The 26,583-nt window shown below is 35.5% G+C and overlaps 1 protein-coding gene across 11 annotated transcripts in view; it reads right to left on the reverse strand.

The window, feature by feature from the left end:
• Positions 1 to 26,583, reverse strand: part of PCNX1 (pecanex 1) — a 79,915-nt gene that overhangs the window by 15,471 nt on the left and 37,861 nt on the right. For 5 of the 11 annotated variants that reach the window (XM_015864693.2, XM_015864685.2, XM_015864684.2 and 2 more), the window contains exons 8-24: positions 23,835 to 24,019; positions 17,815 to 17,905; positions 15,999 to 16,056; positions 13,618 to 13,835; positions 12,710 to 12,863; positions 12,135 to 12,167; positions 10,956 to 11,127; positions 8,644 to 8,754; positions 8,137 to 8,228; positions 7,132 to 7,241; positions 5,842 to 5,947; positions 4,691 to 4,783; positions 3,006 to 3,156; positions 2,357 to 2,498; positions 1,338 to 1,515; positions 840 to 948; positions 91 to 220 (exon numbers count right to left, since the gene is read on the reverse strand). In XM_015864693.2, coding sequence (XP_015720179.1) covers positions 91 to 220; positions 840 to 948; positions 1,338 to 1,515; positions 2,357 to 2,498; positions 3,006 to 3,156; positions 4,691 to 4,783; positions 5,842 to 5,947; positions 7,132 to 7,241; positions 8,137 to 8,228; positions 8,644 to 8,754; positions 10,956 to 11,127; positions 12,135 to 12,167; positions 12,710 to 12,863; positions 13,618 to 13,835; positions 15,999 to 16,056; positions 17,815 to 17,905; positions 23,835 to 24,019 — 2,133 coding nt within the window. The remainder of the gene's footprint in view (positions 1 to 90; positions 221 to 839; positions 949 to 1,337; positions 1,516 to 2,356; positions 2,499 to 3,005; positions 3,157 to 4,690; positions 4,784 to 5,841; positions 5,948 to 7,131; positions 7,242 to 8,136; positions 8,229 to 8,643; positions 8,755 to 10,955; positions 11,128 to 12,134; positions 12,168 to 12,709; positions 12,864 to 13,617; positions 13,836 to 15,998; positions 16,057 to 17,814; positions 17,906 to 23,834; positions 24,020 to 26,583) is intronic. The other 6 variants (XM_015864689.2, XM_015864696.2, XM_015864686.2 and 3 more) reach the window with 5 other exon arrangements.

Raw genomic sequence — 26,583 nt, forward strand, 5'->3', positions numbered from 1 at the left:
GCAGCGCTTCAAGCTGAACACTCATTTAGCCCTAGCTCCACATTTAAAGAAAACAAAGGATACGATCTTTAAAGGTCTTATTTCACCTACTTGTAGTCTCTTTCCCAGAATTTGACAGGTCTGGCATAAGAAGTGATAAATATTGCACTTCCCAGGAAAGGATTCAGTGGAGTAGAGAAGAATGCTGACACAGCTGCTTGGACAAATAACATTGCAGAATCTGTAGGATAACAAGATTAAGGAAAGCCAGGCAGTAAAAACTTTCATCAAGCTTCTATAACAACAAGTACACAGCAACACCAAGTAAGAAAAAAAAAAAAACAAACCAAAAAACACCAAAACAGTCTCCAAGAAATTTTCTGCAGCGAAGTATCTTTACAGCTTCTCCAGTTGTCAAAGGGATTATTTTTGCTTTTATAAACAGAAATAGGTAATGGTATTTGCTGTAGAATTTTCAGATAATTACCACCAAGTCTAACAAGATATTAAATCAACACTCTATTCAATCCAGCCTACACAAGCAAAACTCAAAATCTGAAATCATGTGGTTAGTGACTCTTGAAAAAAGGAACGGTGCATCAAAGCAAAACTTATATCATTTTCCCAGTTGTTTAATTCCTATGCTTCTCATGTTAGAATTCTGTTCCTACTTTATCTGCTGCTGTACGGCTTTTCATAGTGTAGCAAGGTAGGAAGCATGCATGGTTTTTCATAAACGTTCATTGGACAAACCTGCTCATTCATGAGATGTATCTCATAATACATAATCATTATAACATTCAGAATGTATAAATAAATGCCTTCCCCCATCCCCAAAAATTCACCAATACAAAGGATACGTGGCACAGCAAAGGGCTGAGCAAAAGCATGAAAGGCAGATCCCCATGTTATCTGCCAGGGAGCAATGTAGGTATATACAAATCTCAATTTATAAAAGAGTTCCCAAAGCTGTAGGAAAGAAGAAAAAAAAAATAAGAATTTTTGCTGAAAATCAACATACTTTGGAGTACAATAAACATCCTGAGGAGTTCACTGGTCCCCCTAGGGTTCTTGCTGGTATACAAGAAGCCTTTGGACTTACAATAAAGATGCAATGATGAAGCAAGTCACATTATTATGCACTACATTGTTCTACTAACATAAACTCACGAGATTTTTAGAAAGACTCACATGCTGTCTCAAGCAAACAGAAAGTGCTTTGAGGAGAAGTCTAATCAATATGATGTAAGAACTCTAAAAGTGCCAACATGACTAACGATCTGAAGGTGAGCTATCAGTTAAGGGTACAACCAGTTTTCCCTTTTTGATGACCTGAAACACACAGAGTTAAAAGTTACCTTGCTGAAGAGTATGGACATGAAGAAGAGATCTAGCAGCATGGTCTCAGTAAAACTTTTGTAATCAAAAGTAAAGAAGAGCACTGTGAAAATAACAGTGACGTACTGGCACGTTGGGCTACTGAATGACGAACGCAGTAACTTCAAGCCAGCTATTGTGATCATTAAAGCACCCAACCTGTGTAGAAATTTGCAGAGAACAGTCACTTATTTGCTGCCTGAAAGGCTATGTTTTTAGAACACCTAAATTGTTGTTCCCATGCAATGTCAATCTCCACCAAACTTGGGGTTTATATTTGGATTTTATTCATTTGTCTCACATGGTAGTAGCATGCGAGCATTTACTTATTCTAAAAGACATCTTCACTTTTCTTTTAGATGTTACTAACCAAAGGAATAACATTATCTTGCTAAGTAACATTAGGTATCCCCGTTTTCTCCACAGAAATCAAGCCTTAAATTTAGGTTATCAATATCACAATGCAAAATTGCTGGAAGTGCTCTAGATTAATCAGCAATAGGACATTACTGTATACCAATTATCATTATTTTCCTGCATGACTATACTGACCTAGATCATATGGGGAGAAATGCAACATAATGACAGCGATTTTTTTTTAATCTATTTATTTAGCCTCAGAGATAGTAACTGATGGATCACAAAACTATAAAAATAATGTTAAGCATCTTGAATTTGCGTTCTGAATAATATTACAGACTCTGCATATCAACAAGGAAATTCTGCTAACACACTGCTACGTAATTGTGCAATTTCCAATCTTTATAGTATATACTATGATTTGAATGATTTCTCTTTGTGTAGGTTCCTATTTTAAAACTGCAGTATTCCATTTACTTTAAAGCCAACAAGGTGACTCATTTCTACACGAGCTTTCAAATGAAGAAAAATGTAGTGTTCAGGCGATAGCATTAGCTGTCTTCCCACTAATTCCATAACTCACAATTTCAATTCCCACCATGACACATACTTAGATTACTTGACAGCCTTTTCTACTTACTCAGTATCCAGTTTCTTTGGACTAGCAATACTCTTAGCACTGCTACTAAGCTCATTGAGGACGATCAGTGGATAGATAACATTCTTCTCTATAAAAAGGAGCCAAATGTGAAGCTTCTCAAACCACATAACGTGCGCAGCATCTGTCAGGAGATAATAAAAATATCAGATTGTACTTATAAATCAAATTCAGGGAATCTGAATTCCTGATGTAAGCCATTTTATGATTAAACAAAAGTACCCAGTTAGATTAATTGTTAAACATGTGAATAATACCAGTAAGAATCAAATTTATGCTAAGATGCAATCTCCAACAGAGTTCACCGTATCTGCTTCACTGAAGCACTTGAAAACTACCATTTTGAAGAAGCAACTTCCTAAATTTTTAGAAAAACTTGTCTTCAAAATCTTAGTGGGACTGCTCTGAAAATAGGTGATAATACAGCACATGCAACATAGTATCATATTCACTTCAAAGCACCACAGAATTGAAGTACAAGGAAGCAAGCGACTAAAACATAACTAAATCAGGCGTCAAGAAATATTCTGCTGGTGACAATAATAAAGCAAGAAGTTGAGGTCTGTCAAAAATTAACAGAAGTTGGTCAGCAACTACTGCAAACTGAAGAAGTGTCATTAGTGATACTTACTTCGGACTTCAAACTGATAGTATTCCTTGGTTTTCAGCAGTGGGTGAGAAAAGCAATGCCAAGGAAGTTGCTTTCGGAGTTGAGGCAGAACGTAATGGGTCACAAAGCCTACCGTACCCACCAATGCATAGAGAACATAGCTTAAAATAGGCTAAAGAGGGGAAGAATTGAACAAATTAAGACTCATGCTTTATAAAAAAATAATTGAAGAAATAAAAAAATAAAGTCATACATTATAACGCAACACTTTCTCAAACACCTGGACAGTTGCTCACATAATGGTAATCTAGGAATATACTTCATGAGTAACTATACTACCAGCTTAAAGATCACACAGGAAATGCCCAAGAACAAAAACTTTATTTCTAAGAATTTTTCACAGGTTTAGAAGGATTTTAAAGTAAAAATAATACAACAACCTTCCTTCACAGTCCATTACCTCTTACCCATCTGTATTTCATTACATAAATAATAAAGCTACTATCCTCTAAAGACCAAATCCATTTTACATTTTCATCTGTTGGATAAAGGAGGTATATAAGCATAAGAAAAAAATAAATCATCTTATATTCTCAAGGAGAAGGTGAATAAGAAATCTTCAATTAAGACCAAACTCCCTTTTGGCGCTTAGGAAATATTACCATATTTATATAGTCTGAAGACTATATTTCACAGTAACATCTCATATCGCTTAGAATTAGTTGATATACTTCAATAAAACTGAAATTACTTTCAAAGCCTAAGTCTATTGCACTACACAACAGTAAATATCATACAGCCAAGTTTCTCAAATGTGGAAGAATGTAAAATTCACAAAGAGTGCTGATGTCCAAACATGCAATAGAGATTTCCCTTAGAAAAACCTTGTACACCTGCCTAAATAGAACACTGAAAATATAGCATCTGAAAAACTGAAGCTACCTATATGCATGTTATTTAAAAATAGCTTTTAACTTTAACTGTGTACAGCACTGGGAGAGAGAAATGCTTTTAAAATATGTACAAAAAACATTCACTTGTCTGAGATAAGGCTGTTTATAAGCTAACTGAAAAACTCATTTGAGAAACAATGAATTAATAACAGTAACTGCAAGGCTTTAGACAAATGCCTTTTACTTAAGCAAATTCAAGTACAGGATGTTGTTCTGTGTTAGCATCATCAAGTAGGATGCATATATACATTTGCAAGATACCCAAAGCAGAAGCATTATCTACTGTGACAAGTCAAAAAATACCTTAAAACTCAAAGGTTCTTTGAAGTCTTGAAAACAAACATTTCTGGAAAGGGATACTCCGTTGCCCTGCAGTCTATTGTCACACTAGCACACAGTTGCTGAGTCAACGTTCAGCCTCTCAAACTTTAATAATCAAACCTCTTATATTTTTCTTTATACTGATGTAATTGAGGCAGATTAACAGAGGCAGTTTGTATCAGGGGCTAATGCAAACAAACAAGAAACACCGGCAAACAAAAGCCAACAAACCTAACCGCTTAAAGAAATGAAAAATAATTTGACACACAAAGCTGAAATGTGAGAACGTTCAGTCATATCCTTGTCATGCTATATATTTAAGGATAATCTAAATCTGCTCATTCTGGTAATGCCATGGCTCTGCTAAGTGTTATATATCATTAGAACATTTGTACACAGAAAACAAGTCACACACTTGATGCAACACCTTACCTGTAGAACTGTAAATACTGTGCTGACGTGAATTGCAAAATAGAGTACACCAATGACTATACACACAATCAGGTCAGACTGCAATCGTTCACTCTGGGGAGTCAAAACAAAATAATTTTAGCAAACATCAGTTTTGGTTGTCCTCTTCAGAATCTCATTGTGCATCAGCAGTATTGGTGAAACTGATTAAAAGAATCTCCAATGATGTCAGCGTTAATAGTTACCATTGAAGATATCAGAAATTTCATAAGGGCACTTATGAAGGTCCCCTACTTAAAGCAGGACTGAAAAGAAAAAAAAAAATCAATATACTCAATATACTCTCTCATTCTGGACCACTAAGGGTTACAGGGATCCTGTGTATAGAAGAGAAAAAAGCTGACAGGGCTAACCTAATTTTCCATTTACAAATGACCTTGAATTTTCCTTACAAAGCCCTTACAAATGAGCTTGAATTTTCTGTTATTTCTAAAAAAATAAAATAAAAATAAAATAAAAATGCAATAGAAGCTACACATTGGGAATGGACAAAAAACAACAAAATGATTCGCATCAGGCTAGTCACAAGAGGGCGACATAGGTTCAGGGTCATTGGAAGTTATAGTCTTCCAAGTTCAGACTTGCTCCCACTGTAAACACACACACAGAAAAGCATTACAGGATTAACTACTCCAAAACCAGAAAAATACTTATGCAGAGCAATTATTGCTTCAAGGTCTTAACTTTTCAGGATACAGTTTTGTTTGTTTGTTTTCTTTTTCCTGCAATACAAGAAATTCTGCTTTTTAATAAATACTGAAAGTCATCCTCAGCTCTCCCACTCTCCCAGCAACTAAAGATATTGAGTTAAAGCTCCCATAGTCTTTTCTGTCCTACTACTGCTAAGACTGCGGTTTCTCTGCTGTTTGCAGTTTCCACACATTGAATTCTGTCACGTTTGTGTCTGCTGTACTAGGAGAGATCTGTTGATGCTGTTAATCCTCTTGAGACGAGACCTATGCAACTTGGTCATCTTTCACACAAGTTAAATTTACCAGATCTTTTATTTACTGCTCCAGACCAATGCTGTACTAAGTATCATAAGATAGAAACATAAAGTGTTTAGACTGAATTTAAAAAAAAAAAAAAAGTGATCAAAAATGCCTACTTACCACAGAATTTCTAAGCTTTTCAGGTAGAGGATCTTTCACTTCAGACAGAGGATCCTCAGGGTTTTTGTCTTCAGAATTAGGAAAAAATTTTGATTGCACTAAAGAGCTTGAAGAAAGACATAAAGAACCCGTTGAAAAGCATGTACTGCTCTGCTTTGAGAAGAGTAACAAAGTCAGAAGATTTACTTCTACAAGTTCATTACAAAAAAAGTAATCCTAGTATATTAGGCACTTCCACGTGGAAAAGCTTATTATAACAAAATCTTCATTTTATCTTAACATCAGTTCTCCAGCTACACACAGAGATCACCACTAAGGAGAGAACTTAAAACTGCCGGGTGAATAAATCTAGCTGCTTATTTATCTAGGGACTGGGTAACAAATAATTGGACAAATGATGAATTTTCTAAACTGTGATGAAACTAGTCATGAAACTAAACTTCAGCATGTAAGTAACAAAACTCTACATGCTCAAAAGTTCAGACACAGCCTGAAAACATTAGTTAGAGAACAAAGAATTCCCTGACTTAAATCCAACTGATGAATTCTCAGAAGACCCTGCATGAACACCCAGATAAGAATCTCTGATCTCTCCATCTACAGAAGAGGCTCTGATTATGTGACTCAGACTACTTCTCAAATTCATCCAGCATTATAGCTACATTTAAATCCAAGTTCAAGCACTGCCTAATCACATATGTGCCAACTGAGCCTCTATTGGCTGTTCAGTGAAAGCAGTGTTTCTCCTACTGGAAGCATTTTGTTTTACATACATAACTACTAACTGACAAGTACTCTCAACATCAGATCAATATACCCCAATTCAGAAGAACAAGCCTGTTTCCCCATCTTGGATGGGTGCATTAACAGACTATTACTGGTTTGTTTCCAAGATCAAATTTGAATTATTTCTTTGATCACACATTCAAAGGAAAAATGCAGTAACGAATTAAGTGAGAAAAGTATAGACCAAGAAAAATCCATGAGGCTTCTGCTTAAACTAGTTCTTTCAGCACCACTTTAATCATTACAAATCATTGTTACAAAAAATGTACCAGCAGGAAGCTGGCCATGACTGGAAAGTAGAAAGCATCTGAATCAGACTTTGGCTGCAAAGAAAGGCTGCCCTTCAAAGAAGAAAGCAGATGCAAAATCTGAAAATTTCACTTTAATTACCGAAGCAGTATCATACCATTTTTGATCACACCAATGTCAGTTTAATAGTCTGTATCTAAAGTCCCTTCGAAAATTGCATCTTTCTTGAGAAAAGATTAAAAAAGAGTCACTTACAAAAGCACAGAAGGGTCACTACTTTGTCTGCTGAGATGATATGACATTGCCACTAATAAACCACAAAATATGGAGAAGAGAACTGGAATATGCTGCCCATCCCAGGAATCCTGGAGGAAAAAAAAGAAATGTAAATAAGGAAGAGGCAAAGTTTAACACTTATCTGCCACATAAGAACTCCATGTATCATAATGCAAGAAGAGAAATACATAAATAAATCACTCTACAATCCCACAAATAAGAAACTGGAATTCCAGTAGGAAAATCCTGTTCAATATTTAACTACAGGTTAGAAATTCTAATAGCATACACTCCTTAAACGTTCTGTGGCATGATGGGAACATTTTCTCCAACACCTTTTTACTATCTGCAGAATGAAAAAGAACCAGGTAATGCTGAATTTGAAGGAGCACATTCCACAATCGGTTGAAAACTGAAAGCATTTGGACCATTCACACACCTGAAACTGATAAACAGAACCTGTATCATACTTTAAAATACAATGGCATTTTAAGAAAGGAAAGGCTGCTTGTTTGTGTAGGCAGGCATACATCATTCACTTTGACACTGGAAGCCCTTTCCTAGCTCTCTTTTCAAGTAAACACAGATCTGAAAATGCTGTTTATGGCTTACATCACCAGAAAAAATATGTAGGAACAACCCTTTTTTAGACATTTACACATCAACACATGACTACTTTATAAGAAACAAGACAGCTCTGTGATTGTTTCAAGAACTAATACAGAACAGATCTGAAGGTAAGTGTCGTGTTTTAGGCAAATAATAGCCTGGTTGCACATAAACAAATCACTCACCTTTTAAAAGCCAAAGTCTGCTTTGTTCCTACTTTCCATCTGTTTCATTGATACAAAAGCTAAGCAAATATAAAGCCCTACCAAATCAGACTAATATTTCTAACTCATTTTCTGCATATTTGAGATTAAAGAAAAAAAACCAAACAAAACTCAAAGCATGAACTTATACTGTGTGTGCAATTCTGCTTACCTTCAGGGCACCATAGCATAGTCCATACAACAACGCTACTGCCACGATACTACAGATGAAACTGTAAAGTGCTGCAAGCAGGCTTGTGGTAGCTGAATATCATAGGGGAAGAAAAGATATTATCTAATTAGGTTAGAATATGGAAGACTTCAGGTTGTTTAAAGAAGAAGTCAGTTCTGATATTAAAATCCCAACCCACAAAAATGTACCTATTTTCCCTTAGAAAAAGATAAAAAATATTTTTATGGCTTCATTTACGATATCATTAATTCAACAGCATTAACGTGCAAATGGCTAACATTGCAATGAAAACAAGTAAAGGAAATACAGTCTTCAACAGACTAATTAGGACAGTAATTATGTTTCTCAATAATTAATCAGAAGAACTTTAACCTTTTAAAATGCAACTCATATTCCATATGTATAGGCCATGAATATAGATAGCATAACCATTAAATTCTTTAGCCTATTCTAATGCTTTTGTCACTGTTGTGGACAAACACTCACCATTGCCACCAAAGACATGAATATCCAGCTGTTCACAGAGATACATCACAAATGTATTCACCTGAGGCAGGAGACCAATGAAGAATACTATGGGGAAGCATAGTGTAAACACTACAAAGGAAAAAAAAAAAGTTGAAAAAGTGATGAATATATAGAAAATACTGCATGTTAACGTACACTTTGGTTTAAATTCCAGGGTACTATACACTACATTTCTTGCAGATGTGACTGAATATAGAGGTTACGTTGACCAATATGCAGAAGTTTCTTGTTTGTTCATGCCCATTTCAGAGATTCCAACTATTTCATTTCTAGGTTGCCTGTCATTAATAATACCTGACAATTCTACTCACTTACCCATTCCACTTCTTAAAAATAAGTAAATAAAATTTATGTTGTCCTGATGCCAAATTACATACTTTAAAGTGAAAATAGGCAACTTGACACGAACCATTAAAATCTCTGTGAATTACAGAATTTATAAAGATAAATAAATGACACAATTTCTGTACATAGAATGGTCACAGTCCCACCCTCAGGGACTTACTTTCCAACTTCAGGAAAAAAAACCATGTATAAACTATCATCCTCCACACAACTGTTATGTTTAAATCCGCTTCTCATGTGACAAGCTTTCAGTTCCGCAGTATCAAACCATGAAAATCATTTTAGAGGACAAAATCCAACAGGACTTTCTACTTTATTAGAGACTTGTAGCTTCAGTGACCACAGACTTGGAGGTATCTTCCTCAGAATCACAAGTCTCAATTTTAAGTTTCTAATGTTATATCCGCTGAATGGCTGTATAATAAAGGCCATCACTCCTACTTGATGAAGATAAATAACTAAAGTCATTTAAAAACCATGTAGGTTCAAGGCTTGGGAAAAACAAGTTCTGCTTCTTTTTACTGATACAAGCCAGGAAATACATGCCTAAGGACCAGCTACTCAGGACCTGAAGAAAATATTTCAGAATTCTCAAATCATTAATCAAGCAAGTCTATACAGGAGGCAAACACACTTATCACACTGTGTGGTTAAAAATGTTTCTTCATCAAGGCCTGTAAGATTAATTACCTTAGATCAGAAAATAAATCTGGGAAAACACAATCCATAAAGAGCAGCCTGGCAAAAATTCAACATTTCTCATGGCTTTTGAAGAACTCAACAGAACTACCCTCTAATGGGCACCATTTAGGAAAACAGAAAATGCTGCTGGAACAGATTTAGACTAATTGATTAAGTTTGATCTGTGGAATAGGTGAAAATTTCTACCAGACCTCATCTGTCTGCTAGTACGGACACACCTATGGCATTATCTGAACACAAAGTCTGCCTCACACCTGTGATGTTCTAACTGCTGTTCCTGGGAATGGGCAGGGAGAAGCAGCTGAGTAATTTCCTTTGTGCTAATAAAATTTGCTACCACAACCCAAAGATTTCTGAAATAGCATTCCAGCAACAACACGATGCCCAAAAGCAGAGTAGGAAGGGGTTTTAGGCAGAACTTTGGATTATGTAAGATTTATATGTAAATTTATAGGGGAAAGGAATAAAATAAGAGCCGCATTCAGAACACTTCAACTAGTCTGGTAGGTGAAGATACCAGTACATCTTTCTAAAACTAGAAAAGATTAAGCACTTCTAAAAAGTGGGTCTTTCTTCAGGATGCCCACACCATCCATATATAAGGTTTTCTATTTAGGTATGGGGATATGGATACACACCACAGAAATTACTCAAAGGGAGGAGAAAAGATCTCTGAGGTCAACAGAGAATAAACAAAGGAAAAATGAGGCCAGTTTTAAGAAAACAAAACAAGAAATCAAAAAAGTCTGCTGGATTAACTTCTTTTACCATAGCAGATGCAAACAAGTATGTGATTAGCTCCACAAAAGCTACAAAAAAGCAGCTTTGAAATGGTGTGGACAACACTGCTCATAAATAAAAGATCTTCTCCCTCTAGGCACTTAACTATAGTTTTACTAGCATAAAGTAAAACCACATGAGGCATAAAAATCAGAACGTTTTTAAAGAAAACATATATCAAGTAATAAATGATAAACCTCAGATTGCCCAAGTCTGTAACTCTTGCAAGAGCAAAGCTATAGAAAGGAACAATTTTCCTATAAACATCAGTAAGCTGAAGCTTCTCTTTCCAAAGAAAACTAAATGAACTGCAGTTAGGAGACAGTGCAACAGCATCACAACAAGGTTCAACGTAGAAAGAATACAATAGCTCCACTATGGTGTAGTAAAAAATAAATAAATAAATAAATAAATAAAATCAAATTAAGCGTAGAGCAACTCACCTATAACTAAGTCCCTGGCTGACAGCAGCAGCAATGGGTTGGTGAAAGCCATTCCATACAACTTGAATCTCGTTGTAGATATGTTTCTGCTGCCATAATCCAACAGCCAAATAAGACCACAACATAAACAGAAATATACAGGCCTACTATAGGCTATGATACGATTATGACCCTGTTTAAAAAAATTGAAATATTTCATGATTAGAAAACCTATTTTTTTAAAACCTTTCTATTATAGTTTCAGAATCAAAATTACTTTTTGCTCACCAACTACTCCTACAATGTGTTGTCACCTCAATTTTTTTTTTCATAACATCCTTAAAATACTGGGATAAAAATGGATGCTTTTTTGTGGCTTTGATCTATATAATGAGCACACAAATTAAACTTAGACTCAGTTATTTTTACACTTATTCTCACCTGAACTTCATACCATGTTTCTCACAACACCAAGTGTCAGAAAAACTCTGCCAAACCTTCATAAGCAAGAGAACAATATTTTGACTAAAAATCAATTGAGTTTATTACTCAGATACTGCTCCTGCTGAAAATGAAAGCATTTCTGTACCCATTAAAATACACAACTTACTGCCTAAAATAATATGAATGATGTGCTAAAGAGGAATAAAGCTTTACAGCATCTTTACTTCTTAGGATGTTACAAAAGTGTTTTGTCTTGGCAAGCTAGATGATGCTCAATAAAATATAAACATTGTTCAGCACTACCACATTAACACTTCCATGCACAAAATTAACGCTCTCTAGAGTACTGCATACTCAGCCTAGGAGAGCACACTAATACAACTGAATGATCTACAAGGCTAAAACAGCATATCTGCAAAGCTTGGCTAGTTCATTCTACAACAACAAATTAAAATGCTAAAAATAATGGTTTAAAAGCCATTCTTTGATTTTATGATCCTTAAAGTACCTTCCACCCCAAACCATTCCACAATTGTGTAATAAAACAGGGAGAATAGGATTTGCTAAAAACCAAAAAAAAGCATAGAGGGGAAAAAAATATAGCATAAATTCCCTTATCACATACTAAGAGAATATAAGCCTCTTGTGCCTTATGAGAAATCATATAAGAGAAATGGCATAACATCAAGAAGATCAATTCTCTGTGGAAATTTTACATCTGCAGGGTTAATAAAGAGGCATATGCCTATGACTTACATGTCGAGGGGAAGAAGAATCTGGCTGAACGCTCTGAAATCAAAAAGAGGGAAGTTATCCACTCTACAGTAAGTACACTTTACTCCTATCTTCCCATCCCTTTCTCCTTTCCACCTTAATAGTTCTATCTTAATTTCAATGTTCCTTACGTATCATTAACACTAGCCTGATAAAAAGTGTCTAATAAATACCAATTCAACTGATTAAAAACATGTTTAGGAGCAATTGCATAATAAGAAAGCACTGAGGTACATCAACTTCAAAAGAAAAAAAAAACTTTCTAAACCATCTTGTTTAGTTTGTCAGCTTTTTTTTAACCAATAAGATTTTGTTCCTCTTTCAGAAAACAAAAAGTGAGAGTACAACAAATAAAGGATTATTTAACAAACACAAAGAACTATTCTAGTGAAATAATCTTCTATAACCATCTATCAAACTTCCCACTAAGGTGAATTTTGCTTATTCATTTTTAAAAACAGTAAACACACAGTTTTTCCTCAACTCCAAATAGCCTGCAACATCCAACCTAAATTATTTCTATTATTTATACAAAGTGAAGATAGAAATCGAAATACCTTCAACAGCGAGTACTGGCAACTGGCTATAACCAGGCAGAACTGGAAGACCCAGATATCCTTGAAAAAGCCCTCAATAAGAAGTACAGAGCCCAGAAATGCAACTAGAATAGCTAGGATGACAGCTAACACATTTTCAAGGATCTCACGATTCCTGTATGAGAGGGGGGGAAAAGAAAAAATGTATTAAAAGCTAATTATGTTTATAAAAAAGGTGGAAGAGAACAGCAAAGGTAAGAAGTTAACAACAGATAACGCTGTTGGTAGCAAAGTAGTTAAGAATAGTTTTGAACTTGTGTAAATTATTTTAGTACTCTTAGCAAAGATAAGAGCTACCGGAATAACCAGTGATAGCAATTAGTTTCTTATGAAATCAACCTCTACGAAGCCAAACTACTGTACTCAATACTTCAAGAAAGGTCATTTCTAAAGTGTGAATACTTGATATATTCCCAAAGCTGATAACTGGAGGTTGATGTTTATTTTATTCCACTAGGTAAGTGGAGCCGGGAAAACAGGTTACAGTATTATATGACTCTTTGGAAAAATGCTTTGGAACATCATGTATATTGTCTACTCGTTGAAATAAAACCCCTATATGCCAGGTTCTAGCACCTATCGATTTGTTTATTCAGAAACTGATATGTGTTTAAAGCTAAAAAGTCAAACAATGAGAGATTTGTTGCTTACGATATCATTGTCACACTCACACAAATTGAGAGGGCTTTTCCTAGCATTTCTGGAGAAATAAAGAGTAGCTTTTGCTATTTTAGAAACAAAAAGTTACTTTGGAATTATTATTTCGTCTTTCACAGTACAGTAAAAGCATTCCTAAAAGGAATGCCCACAGCTCATTTCCATTTTTTAATCTTTACTTTCAAAGGTCTAGTAACATACAAGGATCTCACCTATCAAATAAAGCCAGAAGAGTTAATCTATCAAAATTTATGCTAATCCAAAGCTTAGGCAGTATCCAAAAACGATAGTACTGCTTGACTTTTTGAGCTGCTTCCTCTTGAGGTTGCAAGTGGTCCTGAAGGTCAGGGCTCAGGTCAATATCTTGCTGCTCCAGTAGGTCTGTATCTATGGTTAGCAGCCTGTTCAACCTGATCTGGGGAAGAGAAAGCTAAAAGAAAGTCAGTATTAACTGAAGTTTCTTATGCATCACTGCATTCTATTGAATGCTGCCTTGAAAACAAAAACAAAAAACCTACTATTATTTAGTTTCAGTTTTAAGAAATTAGATTTTAAACTGTTAGATCTGTGACTTACTTTTCCTGTCCTTATTACAGCAAATGAAGAGCACTAGTGGCAATAACAGTTCCCCATACAACACAACTGTAGAATTTTAGACTTTAGAATGTTAGAACTTTTTTACATACTAGGCATATTAACCCACTTGCTCTGAAAACTTCTAATTTGAAGACTAGTAAACTGATACATGAGCAGTAATAATGCATATAAGAACAATACAAAGTTCTGAGTTAAAACAAATTATAGTCCATTTCTTATAGCCAACTAATCTGCATGCACATCCATGCTGAATGGTTGGTTTTGCATGACATAGCCACATGTGCAGCCATCAGTGGTCAAACTCACTGCATTCAGAATATACCAAGACACACACAGAAAAAGCTCCACCCTAACTAGTATAGTACTGCTTATGATTGACTCTAGTTGCTCAGTATTCTGTAGTCTGTCACTTCAGAATTTGTTTGAATTCACAGCAGTAATAACATCTAAGGAGAATACTCAAAGCCAAAAAAAAAAAAAAGCAATTATGCACGTGCTTACTGTTTAACTCAGTTTTTACACCAACAGGCCACCAAACTCCTTAATGCACTGACCTTGAAGAATACTACTACTAAAATATCACTTAATGAATCAGTTAATAATTGTTAAGGCAGAAAATAAAATTAAAATACTCAAGTAATAATTAAAGTGCTGACATTATACAGTCATATATTACAATTAAAACTTCTCGCTTTTGTAGCTTTTTTCTTAATTCCTTAAAGTATCAGTACATCGTAACTACCCTCAGCCAGCTTCTCCTTCCTAAAAAGATATTAACAAGAACTAACAAAGGAGGAACATCCTCTTTCTGAAGGAATTTAAAAGCTCGTTTCTGATGAGCTGTGTTAGAAAGCAGTTGCTTCTTTGGCAGTTTTTTAAAATGCTGATCTCTTAAAAGGTAGAATCAATTTAATGTATCATTTCTCACATTAGTAATCAGTTGATGTTCCCCTTTAGATATGCGGGCTCAGCTTATATATATATACTATATATATATATATATGTATATATACTACATATATATAGTATATGTGTGTGTATATATATATACACACACACACATATACTATATTATATATTATATATATATAGTTAATTTGCCTTATACAAAAACACTCCCACGCATATGCCCAATGGAACCACGCTGACAGTTACATGTCAGGGGCTGGAAATCAAAGAAAGTTCTAGCAGGCACTAAGTGAAGACCACATTCTTGATCAAAAGCATGGTTGGGTAAATTGAGGTTTCTCATCCTCTTCTCAAGCATGAAAACAAAATTTATTCTTTCCCCTTGATTAGGTTATCAGATACTTCAATATATTTCACTGTATCTTCCTAGCTTAAGAATCATTATTTTAAAGATTATGACCGTCTGCAGTGTTTTTGTATAGAAACTGAAGCAGTAGAGTTCAGAATTATAAGCATAGACACATGTGGACTAGACAACAATATAAAATGTTGAGGTCAGAAAACTATGGAATCCCAAAGCCACTCACAGTATGAAAAAGCTTCTGCCTTTTTACATTCACTCTTTCCACTTTTAATTTAAAACTTTATACAGCAGATTCCAATGAAAAATGTCTAAACTCCATTCAGGGAAACTGCTAACATTCCCTTTGTTCAGAACACAAGATTTCTTCTTTCTGCCACAGTATATCTTTGCAGTGGAAAGAAGTACAGCTTTGTTCACATCATCCAGTGACCTCTGGACAAACTATCTCAGACTATCCCAAACCAGGACAGTAATTTAGATTCAAACTACCATGCTTTAGATCAGTGGAAAAATGTATGTTTACAATTTAAAGTGCTACCCAAAAAGATGAATTTGTACTTATATACAATGACAGCTGAATAGTACCAGTTTCTCTTCACTGAAATTCAAGTAAAAAACCTTCTTAAAACAACCAACCACTGCATACAATGATTAATCAGATAAATAGAACTGTCATATCTTCTGATTTTTTGCATGCTTTAGAAATAAATAAGAAAAACTTACTAGATCATGTGGGTAAAAGTGAACTGAGGTAGAACTCGATACGTGAGAGTCCGTGTCACTATAAGAACAGGGGGAAAGACTTCATATTATAAAACTACATTTGATTCCAAAAGGCCACTAATTTACTAGTGTCCTAAATTAATTCTGACCACTCGTAAACTTCAGCTAAATGTCTTCCTTTAGATTTTTCTTTAGAACACATATTTAAAATACATGTATCCACTTCGCATAGACCTAACGAATAATCAGGAAAGAAAATAAACCTTCACAATTAATGGTCTTGCATACTGCGATCGATATTGGATCTGTACCAGATCAGGATCAATCTTCACCCTTACTCTTAGTTTAATTTTCTCAACACGTGATTTGATCAGGCAGTCCTACACAGATTACCATGATGGAAATTACTCCTCTTAAAAAAACAAAAACAAACACACAAAGATGTTCTGTAATCTGTTAGATACTGATGTGTAAACACCCAACTCTAAGACAGTGAGGTGTCTCCTGGGTGTTTGAAGTTTGATAATTGTACACTGGTTTTATGAAGTCCCAGAACTGACAATAGTAGTACACATTCAACACAAATATACTGACTTAAGTTGTTTCAGACCTTTAAGCAAAACTTAAACCTCTGCCACGAAGAGCAAAATTACTCCACAATTTCCATGTGTTAGTGAGGAGGAGAAACTTCTTGCTGTAAAAGAGTCCATAACCAACTACTGCTTTCCCCCCCATAATTTTGTATAGCTTCTGACTGTATGTTTTTCATGTAAATTCCACAGCTGTAAGACTGGTATCAAACTTACACAAGTTCCTTTCAGTTCCTTGCCTTAACATAAAAATAATATTTGTTAACAATTTATTTCACTGAAACTGAACTATCATCCTGATAATCAATTATTTGGATTTGACCAGATTGTTCCTTCCATTAGCATGTACAGCTTCACAACAGCAGCCATCAGCAAAGCCATTGCATCTGGAACATGCAAGCAATATAGGCAGGCATTGATAGCTTTGTGCAAGGAATTCAGAACTTTTTCTTCAAAGTTCAACCCTACAAGAAGCACTTGCACGCTTTCTTGGGAAAGATTTGAAGATGGAAGCTTTGAAATCCATTACTCCATAAATCCAAAAGCTATTCCACCTACACGTGGCAGGAGTTTTATAAACATTCAGCATGATGTAACAGGTTCAGAGCAGTCCCATGTAGTAAAGTGGATTTTAAGGCCAAGGTTTTGTTTTTTATTCCCTTTCTTCTGCCTCCTGTCTCTTCAGAGAAAGGAAGCATATCTTTCCAACAGCAAATGAACTTTCCAGTATGTAGCTGCCTATTTCCACTGTAAGTTTTCTCTTTTTTAAACTGTAGGCATGTTCACATTTTCCTGTACTGCTTCATGCCATCTATGAACTTAAGAAGAAACTTATCAGTTTACATTTGCTTCACAATTGGAAGTTCATTTTTAAATAAGTTGTAACTACTAATAGCTTCCTACTTTCCCCAAACCTGAGTTAAATTCTATAAGGAAGACTCCCAGTTAGGCCAATCAAAAGCGCATTTGTCAAGTTCTCAGTTGGACATTTATCACTTAAACCAATATTAATCTTTGTTTTCCAAAACTTACTAAAATGGATGAGATTACGCATGCAATTACTGCCATCTTAAAAATCACCAAAGTTTCAAAAGTAGAAATATACACAGAATATTTTACATAGACTTTCTTTTGTAGTTCGTAATAAATAACCTTTTAAAATTAAAATAAAAGATTTTGTTGCAGTAAGACAAGAATCACCACTCTTGACTGGCCTTCACACACACCAGATGTTAGATGCTCTTCTTGCAGCTGGCTCAAAGTTCACAAGTGACATGTCGCAGCCCCCCGTCTCGTAGAGCGTAGAACTGAACTTACCTATTAAAAAAAAAAAAGAAAAAAAGCCAAGAACAGGTCAAGATTTCATGTTATTTCATCTTACCAGCACTAGTTTTCTATACATCAGCTAACTATTAACAACAGTTTAAATATTAAATTTTTTTTATCAGTGTCAGAATATAAGATGTGGTAACATGCCACCAGCGCAGACACAATACTAGCTATTTAGTCTTCTTTCATATGACATACATGCAGTAAACAGCAATAAAGAAATAAATTAAGAGTTAATATTTATAAGATATCACCATTAACACAAGAAAAGCACAGCGTGAGCTTTTTCCACCCCCTACCCTTAGAGAATAACCAGGAAAACAACTTGCAATGACAATCTTTTTCAATTTTTTCCTCCCAACCTCAGGAGAATGATCAGTAAATCATTCATCAACACAGAGGAATCATGCTATGGCAGAGATTCCTCAAGTGTCCAAATTAAAATTCTTTGGAGAGGTACGTGTCTACTGTTTGGAAAGTAACACAAAGGGTGAACAAAGTCACCAGAGATGCTTCATTAGGCAGATCTCTAGAAAAACATAAAAAGGAATGGAAGGCAGATATTTACTCTACAAAACAGAAGCAAATACTTCAGTGAAGTATCAAAAGACCACAATCTACCTTGTGAGATAAACCATTATTGCTAAAGGAGTTCCTGCATCGAAGTCTCCTCAAGATATTGCTCATTCAGAAAGTTTTCAATACCAACTCTATTTCTAAATATACAAATTAACAAAGAAGCAGAGTGAGATTCTAACTCAGATGATAAGTTACCTTCCTCACAATATGATGTTTATAGAGTGCCCTTCTCTCCACAACAGTTTGATCAGAGAGATAAGGACTGTAATTTCCCCACAAGGTGAATTCAATATATTTCTGCTTAGAATGCAGGAAGCTGATTCTGAAGTTGTAATCATCTTGTACAGCCCTGCCAACTTCCCCATTTCTCCTAGCTCAAAGCCTTTTACTCAACTCATGATGCAAGAGTATGCAATATTTTAAGAACTGTATTATCAGTTAAAAGGAAATAAAAACAAGCAAACAAAAAACTACTTTGGTGCATTTGAAGCAAAAGTCTGTGTAAACCTCTCAGCTGCACATCCTGAAGCACTACCTCCTGATGACGCAGGAAAACAAGTAGCCCCAGGAGAAACACCTAACAAGCTAAGAGCTTTCAATACCTTCACAAGGCTTTCTCTCCTCAGCAGAGAGGCACCAACTATACATATATGGCAGATGTGCTGAGAAAGAAGATTCCATTCTGACTCAGCAGCTACGTGGTTCAGTAGCTGTGCACAGAATGCATCAGAACACAATAATACAACAGCTCTCCCTAAATATTTAGTTACATCTGTTACAGATATTCGTAAAGAAACAGGATCAGAAGATTCACTTCTTACAATCGTTTTGGTTGTGGTTTTTTTCTGAATTTTGTTTGTTTTTGTTCAAGTGACTTGTCTGATTAGTTAACACCTTAATGAAGTGATTTAGTTAAGTATCCCCTTGTTTTTAATGCTTGATGCAGTGAACATTTATCAACAAAGTTTTAAATTCAAGCTGGTAGAACACACTAGGAACCTCCTTCCCCACAACTAATAGCTTTGTTTACATAGGAGTTTTCTGAACTTCAAGAGTAAAAAAATATTTCAACAATAAACATGAAGATATCAGATAAAATACTACTGATTTCACTTGCTCTCAGGACAAAATTGTGCATAAACCATGTTAGAGAAAAAGTATTTCAACCAGCCAGCCCTTAAAAGAAACCATGATGTCTGGGTTTTCTTACATTCTTCATGTTTTTGCACAAACTGAAAGCCAGTAAATATATTAGCTACAATAATGTGATGCTAAATCAAAGAAACAAGAATATATTACAAGATACAGCTTCCCATTCCTTCTGGCTGACATAATACATCAGATAAATTTGTTTGACAAGATGTTTCCTGCACGTTGTTATACGCATCAAATGGAAAGGACTTCAAAACTTGAGAAAATTAAGCATAAAATCCTTCACATAATGAAGTATCTACTACAGCACATGTGGATACACCTAGCCTCTGCAAGTCACCCAGGTGATCTTCCCTCTTTCCTGTTCCTAGCTCTCTTACAATTCTTTCAGTTATTTTTGATAGCATCACAATGAAGCAGCTTAAAGTTTCCTTCTCTAAGGATTGTAATATTATCACGTTAAGAACAAGCCAGACAGAGCCTTATTTTAAAAGTAAGGAAATTCAGCCAACATTAGTGCACTAAATAGAAATGCCTGTAACTTTTCACCTAACTTTATCTCAGAGGGCTTCAGATTCTTCATAGTACTCTACCTGGAGCACATTATGAAAATAATAAAGCCAAGTTACTGATACTCAGACACAACTCTGAAATACATCAGCCTTATGGCATGAAGTGAAGGCAACGTGCTTCCTTTGAAACATACGTTTTGTGCACTTAAACAAACGCTATCTCATCACCAAGGCCAAAGAGCCACATAAAGGTTCACATATTGCACAGACTGATGTTCCCACAGATAGGGGAATCAATGAAAGCAACAGAACAATGAGCTTACATGGACTGAACCTGGAAGACAAGTGGCTCAGCATCTGCCTGAAGAGGCAGTCTGTTTTCCTTCAGCCATATTATTTTCAGCATATTTCTTAATTCTCCATCTTACAAATATTTCTGCTTCAAACCTTCCACACTAGTTCCGAAAGATGCTAAGATTTTTTGCACATTGCCTATGTCATCATTAGAACCATCAGAGTACTGTAACAAGTAGTAGGTAAGTATATTTCTTTAAATCCTATTCAGGACAACAAACAAAGCTATCAAAATTTGATTATTCCATAGCATGCAAGGAAATACCATTTACCAAGGTCAGAATTTACCTTCAGCTGCAGCATTAAAACTTAGAAGTTTTGATACTCCAAAGGTGCTCAATTTTTAATTTAGATGACATTTATCAAATGTGTAACTTATCCATTACATGCACAATTCCACAAACTACAAGAAGGAGATTTTCTTCAGGAACGATGGGAAATGAGTTTACCTTCTACTCATACCTTTGAAAATACTTTGCCATTCACTAAATTAAGCCTACTTATTTATCAAAAAAAGCAATGAGAAACTGATTCTAAGTTGTTTTAATCACATAATTGATCAGCAGATATCAACCTTAAAAGGCAGTGTGGTAAGTTTCAGTCTTCAACACCACCATGTAATTGCATTTAAAAGCTTAAACACTTCAATAAATCTGTGATAACAACTAGAAGAGCCAAATGTTGCAGTACAGCTGCACCATAAAGATGACTACCTACATGAGGACAATAGGCTGTTATTTCACCCTTGTTTCTGACACCAGACGTCTGTTCCAGTAGTTCAGTACTTGGAGCCTCAACTATTTCACAAATTCTAACAGCCTCCAAAGCAAGAACTCAAAAATCCCACCCATCACTTACACATTGAAGAGGGAGTAAAAGGCATCAGCACTGCCATACTATGCTCTGAAGAATATGATTCATCTCCATTGTGGCGTCTATTCCTCCTATGATTTACTTCTTTTCCACTGCTTCTTGATAAGTTTCCTTCACCACTCTTTCAAATTCCTTTCATCATTCACAAAGCAACAACGTCATGTATAAAAGTCTTTCTACTTGGAATCTGGAAGACTACAAATAATGTTTCAAAGCTTCCCTTGCTTTATTCAGCACAATGCTCAGCAATTCTTCAGAATGCATAGTCTATATCCAGTCTTGTAATGACTAAGTACAACCCATTAAGATCCATCCTACACAGAATGTATCACCAGAATCAAATTAATAAATCTTTGAAACGAACAAACAAAAAAGTTAAACAAAAAACCAAACCACAGGACAAGCTACTGCCTCCCCTCTCCCTCAAGCACACTCCCTATGAAATAACACAAGATCATCTCCCTGCTTGTCAAGCCTTAGGAAGGAATGGCGCATGTGAAAGCCTGCCCCATTTTATCAGCTATTCTGCTGTAATAAAAGACTATCCACCATACAAAAGACTTTGAGAGCAGTCATTAGTTCATAATGTGGATTTTTTTTTAAAGTCTGCTGTAGAATCAAAAGAATTTGAATATATATATATATATATATTTAAGAATAAAAACAGATCTTAGTAGTATTAGCTTTCACACAGGGCGAGTTTCTAAACAGATGCTTGAAGCTCCAAAACACACAAATCTGAGATGTAATAGGGATTTATTCAACTGAGCAGATCCTGACTGTTTTCTGCTCTACAGTGGTCATGTCTTGCTCCATAATACTGTACACACAGAACATCAGAATTTTGTATAGCTAAACTGATCTGAAGGCTGCAAATCTGCTCCAATTGCAGCAAAACTGACTGCTAGGAAAGCCTAAATACAATGCTGAATCCACTTCGATTTTCACTAAATCACTGTAAACATAAGTTCTTAAATAATTCAAATTGAACAACTGCACATCAAATTCTGAATTCTGTAAAACCCAATTCTATAAAAACTATGGGCAATAGGAATCATATCTATCAACTACAACACTAGTAGCTTCAGGAACAAGTCTTAGCACTATCTTTGAGTAGATACAAGCACAGTATCCCTGAATTTCAGCTACATCCCAATAACCACTTCATACAAGAAATAAGTCTCAAATTAAATAGCTAACAGAACTCATAGCTTTATGTGGTAAGCTTTCACATTTCAGAGATTCATACACTTAAGCAATGATTTTTCTATCTAGAAACTACCAGAGCCACAGAATCTAAAACAAGATCAGATAAGAAGGCCGTATCATTTAACATTTTGTAGTAACATTCTAAGAACGTCTTTCAGAGCATGTTAGAATTTTCTTTTTTGCTAATATTAATCTTTTCTCAAATTGTTCCTAGTAGGTAGAGAAGAATGGCTGCTTGCTAACTGAACTCTTTACTTTAAAGGGAAGAACCACAGCCCAGCAATTCTTGACATCTTCCTCACTGATGGTGCAAGATGATGAATCAATTATCTTTTAGAGCAAGGTTACAGTAGTAGATAGTGTTTTAAAGCAGTGTTCAAATCTAACCTTCACTTCTGAGTTATCACAGTTGTCAACCCTTCAAAACACCATCACTAAAAATCGGCTCTAATCATGGACATCATTGCAATCTGAGCAGGAATTCCACTTCAATACTGAAGTCATCACCAATTCAGGCCACAAACTGCAAAAATCCAGGCCAGGAATTTTTCCCCACCTTCCCCCATATTACTGTGTCACAGGAGATCAGTCACCTACTGTAACCATCTGAACTTACTTCTCTCTAGCAATTTTTTTTTAACTGCAGAGAAGACAATAAGCAGTTAGGAATATTACATTAAACAGACCACGAAGGACTAAGGAGGACCATAAGACTTCAGAAATGATGGCAATTGACACAAGCAGATCCATATTTTCTTCTTGTCTCAATCTCCTACTTTTAAGCACATATTAAAACTACCCTCCTTGACATGACAATTTCTTTTCAAAGAACAACTATTCAAAGGCTGTTCTGAAAGATCAAGGGTTCCTAGTCATCACAACAGGTATCTTTTCAGGAATCAGAAATCCCCCAGATTTACTAACAATCTCACCCCAATTCTCTTTGACAATACAAAGATACTTGTGTTACATGTGCTATACAGTTCAAATACAAAGACCTCATAGCACTGCTACTTATACATCCTTAGTATGTTTCCCATTGCAAATTTGTTAGACAAAGCATCTGGAAACATGATGATGAAAGGCTGGATGTTTATCAACAATATTCCCTTCTAAGAAATGCACCTACAAGATCCAGAAACAGAAAGTTAATTTGAGCCATTTTTCACTGCATTATTACCAACATAGCTGCTGCATTAAAACTTCCATGTCACCAAGGTTACATAAGGCCTGCATACCAAGTCCATCGTGCAAACTGCTACCGCCTACAGCAGATGCAGTGGCATGTGATGCTTCTAAGTGGACACTCCCATTTCTCACCAGCAAGGAGGTGCTAGCGCTGAGCACAGCTGCCTGGGAGGGGGAGCGGGACTGCACTTTGGCCTGGGAGGAAGACTGCTGGCCTTGCTGACCATCTTGAAGGCTACGAGAAAACATGGATGGGGGAGACATTACCGGGAAGGAAAGGAAATAGCTAAAGTGAAGCAAAACAAGATTTTTATTTTTTTTTTTAATAGGAAATTTTAAAATTAAAGCATTCAGAAGCCATTCATTAGGGTTAAGATAACCCATGAGTTCTGTACAACAACTTGTTTGGACACTAATGCTACACTAGGAGATACAAAGTTCCCACCCAACCTTCTGGAAGCATTATTCTTCAGGCCTGAAGGTGAGCTGGGGAGATGTTATTCTTAGCAGTCTTAATTTGTGGGTGCAGAAGTCAGCTACTGGTGGTTAGTCTAACTGTAGCCTGTGATCTCTCTTCTGTGCGATAGAGACTATTATACTATTAATAGCTAGGTTGCTCATGGAGGTATGACTTCAATTGTTTTGCTTTTGTTGCCAAAATATCACCACCTTCCTTGCTATAACTCTGCACTCTTCCTACAAACCGACTTTTAAGAGTAATCAGAAAACCAGACATTGACAACAAACCTTGTGGATAACCACAGTTAAACCAGTACAACCAGAAATTTTGGGGGGTAGTATTTAGAATATTTCCAACAAGTTATTAATTAGCAAAAGTTTTAGGACTATTTTAAAGCTATTTTGATAGTACTGCCCCTGACAGAGATTTTGTTGCTCAGTATTCCTTATCACAACAAAATTCTTCTAAACCCAGAGTCAGAAATTCAACTTAATCTTCAGAGAAATGCATTAAGTTTAAAGCTGAAAAACGTTAGTCCTCTTCACAACCTTCTCAGCGCAAAACTATTTTAAGAAGCCATTTAACAAATATTAACAATGTTTTTAAAGCAGTTTAACGTTAAACATGGGAACGTCTCCAAATACAAGTGTCAAGCACATCATAACTACACTGCAGAATTGGTGGTTTTATTATCCTTATTTTATACATTTAGAGAAGTTACATCAGTCATTAGCTGGAGGACACTTCTTCAGATTAAGAAATCATATTTTTAATCAAGATAAAACATAAAACTACCTAAAAATAATTTGTTAAAACAAAAATTCTTTACCTTCTGTCTTAAGCATTCCCTTTTGAAATACAGTCTTAACCACCTATTGCTTTTAACATTTTAGTACATAGTGTGATGCCACAGTTGGAAGTGAGACAACTGTAAGAATAAGACCTTACTAAGAGTTGAGGATGTCTATCTGATGCAGTTGCATGTAACTATTCTCTAGAACTGATTTCACTTTTTCTTAGAACATCACTGCAAAACATGAAAATAACTATGAGACCAGGTGTTAAGCACAGCTCATGCAAAATACAACAGACATGCACGCAACTGACGAGGTTAAAACTGCAGCCCACATTCTAATGTATCAGAATCTGAAGCTTAATTCGATGTTTTACTGCTCTAGACAAGGCTACATGGCAACAGAAGCCCTAAGGAAGCTCACAAACTTGCCAGCTGTCGCTGTCTCACTTAAGCATTATCAGCAACACCAAAACAATGCTGTCTTCCCATTTAATATTAGCTAGGTATCAAAAGGTATATACAAGTTGTCCTTTCTGTGGCTATCCACATCTGCCACAGTAAAAATAAAGCAAAATATTGGCAACAGCAGATTGCTTAAATATTCAAGAAATTGTTATTCTCTAATTAATAAAACTACTCTTAAAGTTTTGCTTGAGACACTCACATTCACTTATCAGACACACATGCACACACCACTAGCTACATAGGACACAAATTCATACATATGTTTGAAGCAGTTAAACACTGCCTGTGTTTAGGCAGGATAAAAGGAGAGTAAGTTGTCTTGGTTTTTTTGTTTCTTTCCTGCTTCTTTTTTGTTGTTATTTCCTGGTTACTTAAGTAAACAAAAAGAAAGTACACTCTCATCTAATTATCTTTAAAGCTGCAAAATTAACTAGATCAGGTTTTATTCGAGTGTATAGCACTGCCAAACATGAAGGCATTATAGACCTATCTATCCTCTACTTGACATTCCACAAAAGGAACAAATAGATATAACAGCCTCTGTGGGGCCATCTCCATGACATCTGATTTGACATCATAGTTAGGAGATCAGGTGATTAATTTTTTTTTTTCCTGTTAAGAACAAAGAAAAATAACATCAGAGTCACTAAAAATGAGTAAATCTAATGTTGTTACGAGTTAATGTATGAAGTCATACTGATGGGCAGTATTAGAAACTGGACATAAGCAACTCACCATGAGTATACATGGGTATATGCATTGTTGCTGTGATTTTGGTGGTATCCAGCCAAGTAATTATGTTCTTTTTATTTCTTCCATTAATACAACAGTCACACAAAAATTAGGTTAGCCATATAAAAGAAAGTCAGACTACTAATCTAGAAATTAAGCTTTAACAGTAATAAATACAAATTTTCAGATACACTCCATAGTTTGCAGTTCAAACAGAACTTACTTCAAACAGATAAGTAAGCACTTGGGTGTTTAGTCGGCCTAAGGCAATTTAGCTCCAATCCGAAGGACAGTCATTCAGCTGCAAAAGCTTCACTGTGCAAAGTGCCCTCTCTCAGGTAAGGAG

Source organism: Coturnix japonica, chromosome 5 (genome assembly GCF_001577835.2).
Source record: "Coturnix japonica isolate 7356 chromosome 5, Coturnix japonica 2.1, whole genome shotgun sequence".
NCBI lineage: Eukaryota > Metazoa > Chordata > Aves > Galliformes > Phasianidae > Coturnix > Coturnix japonica.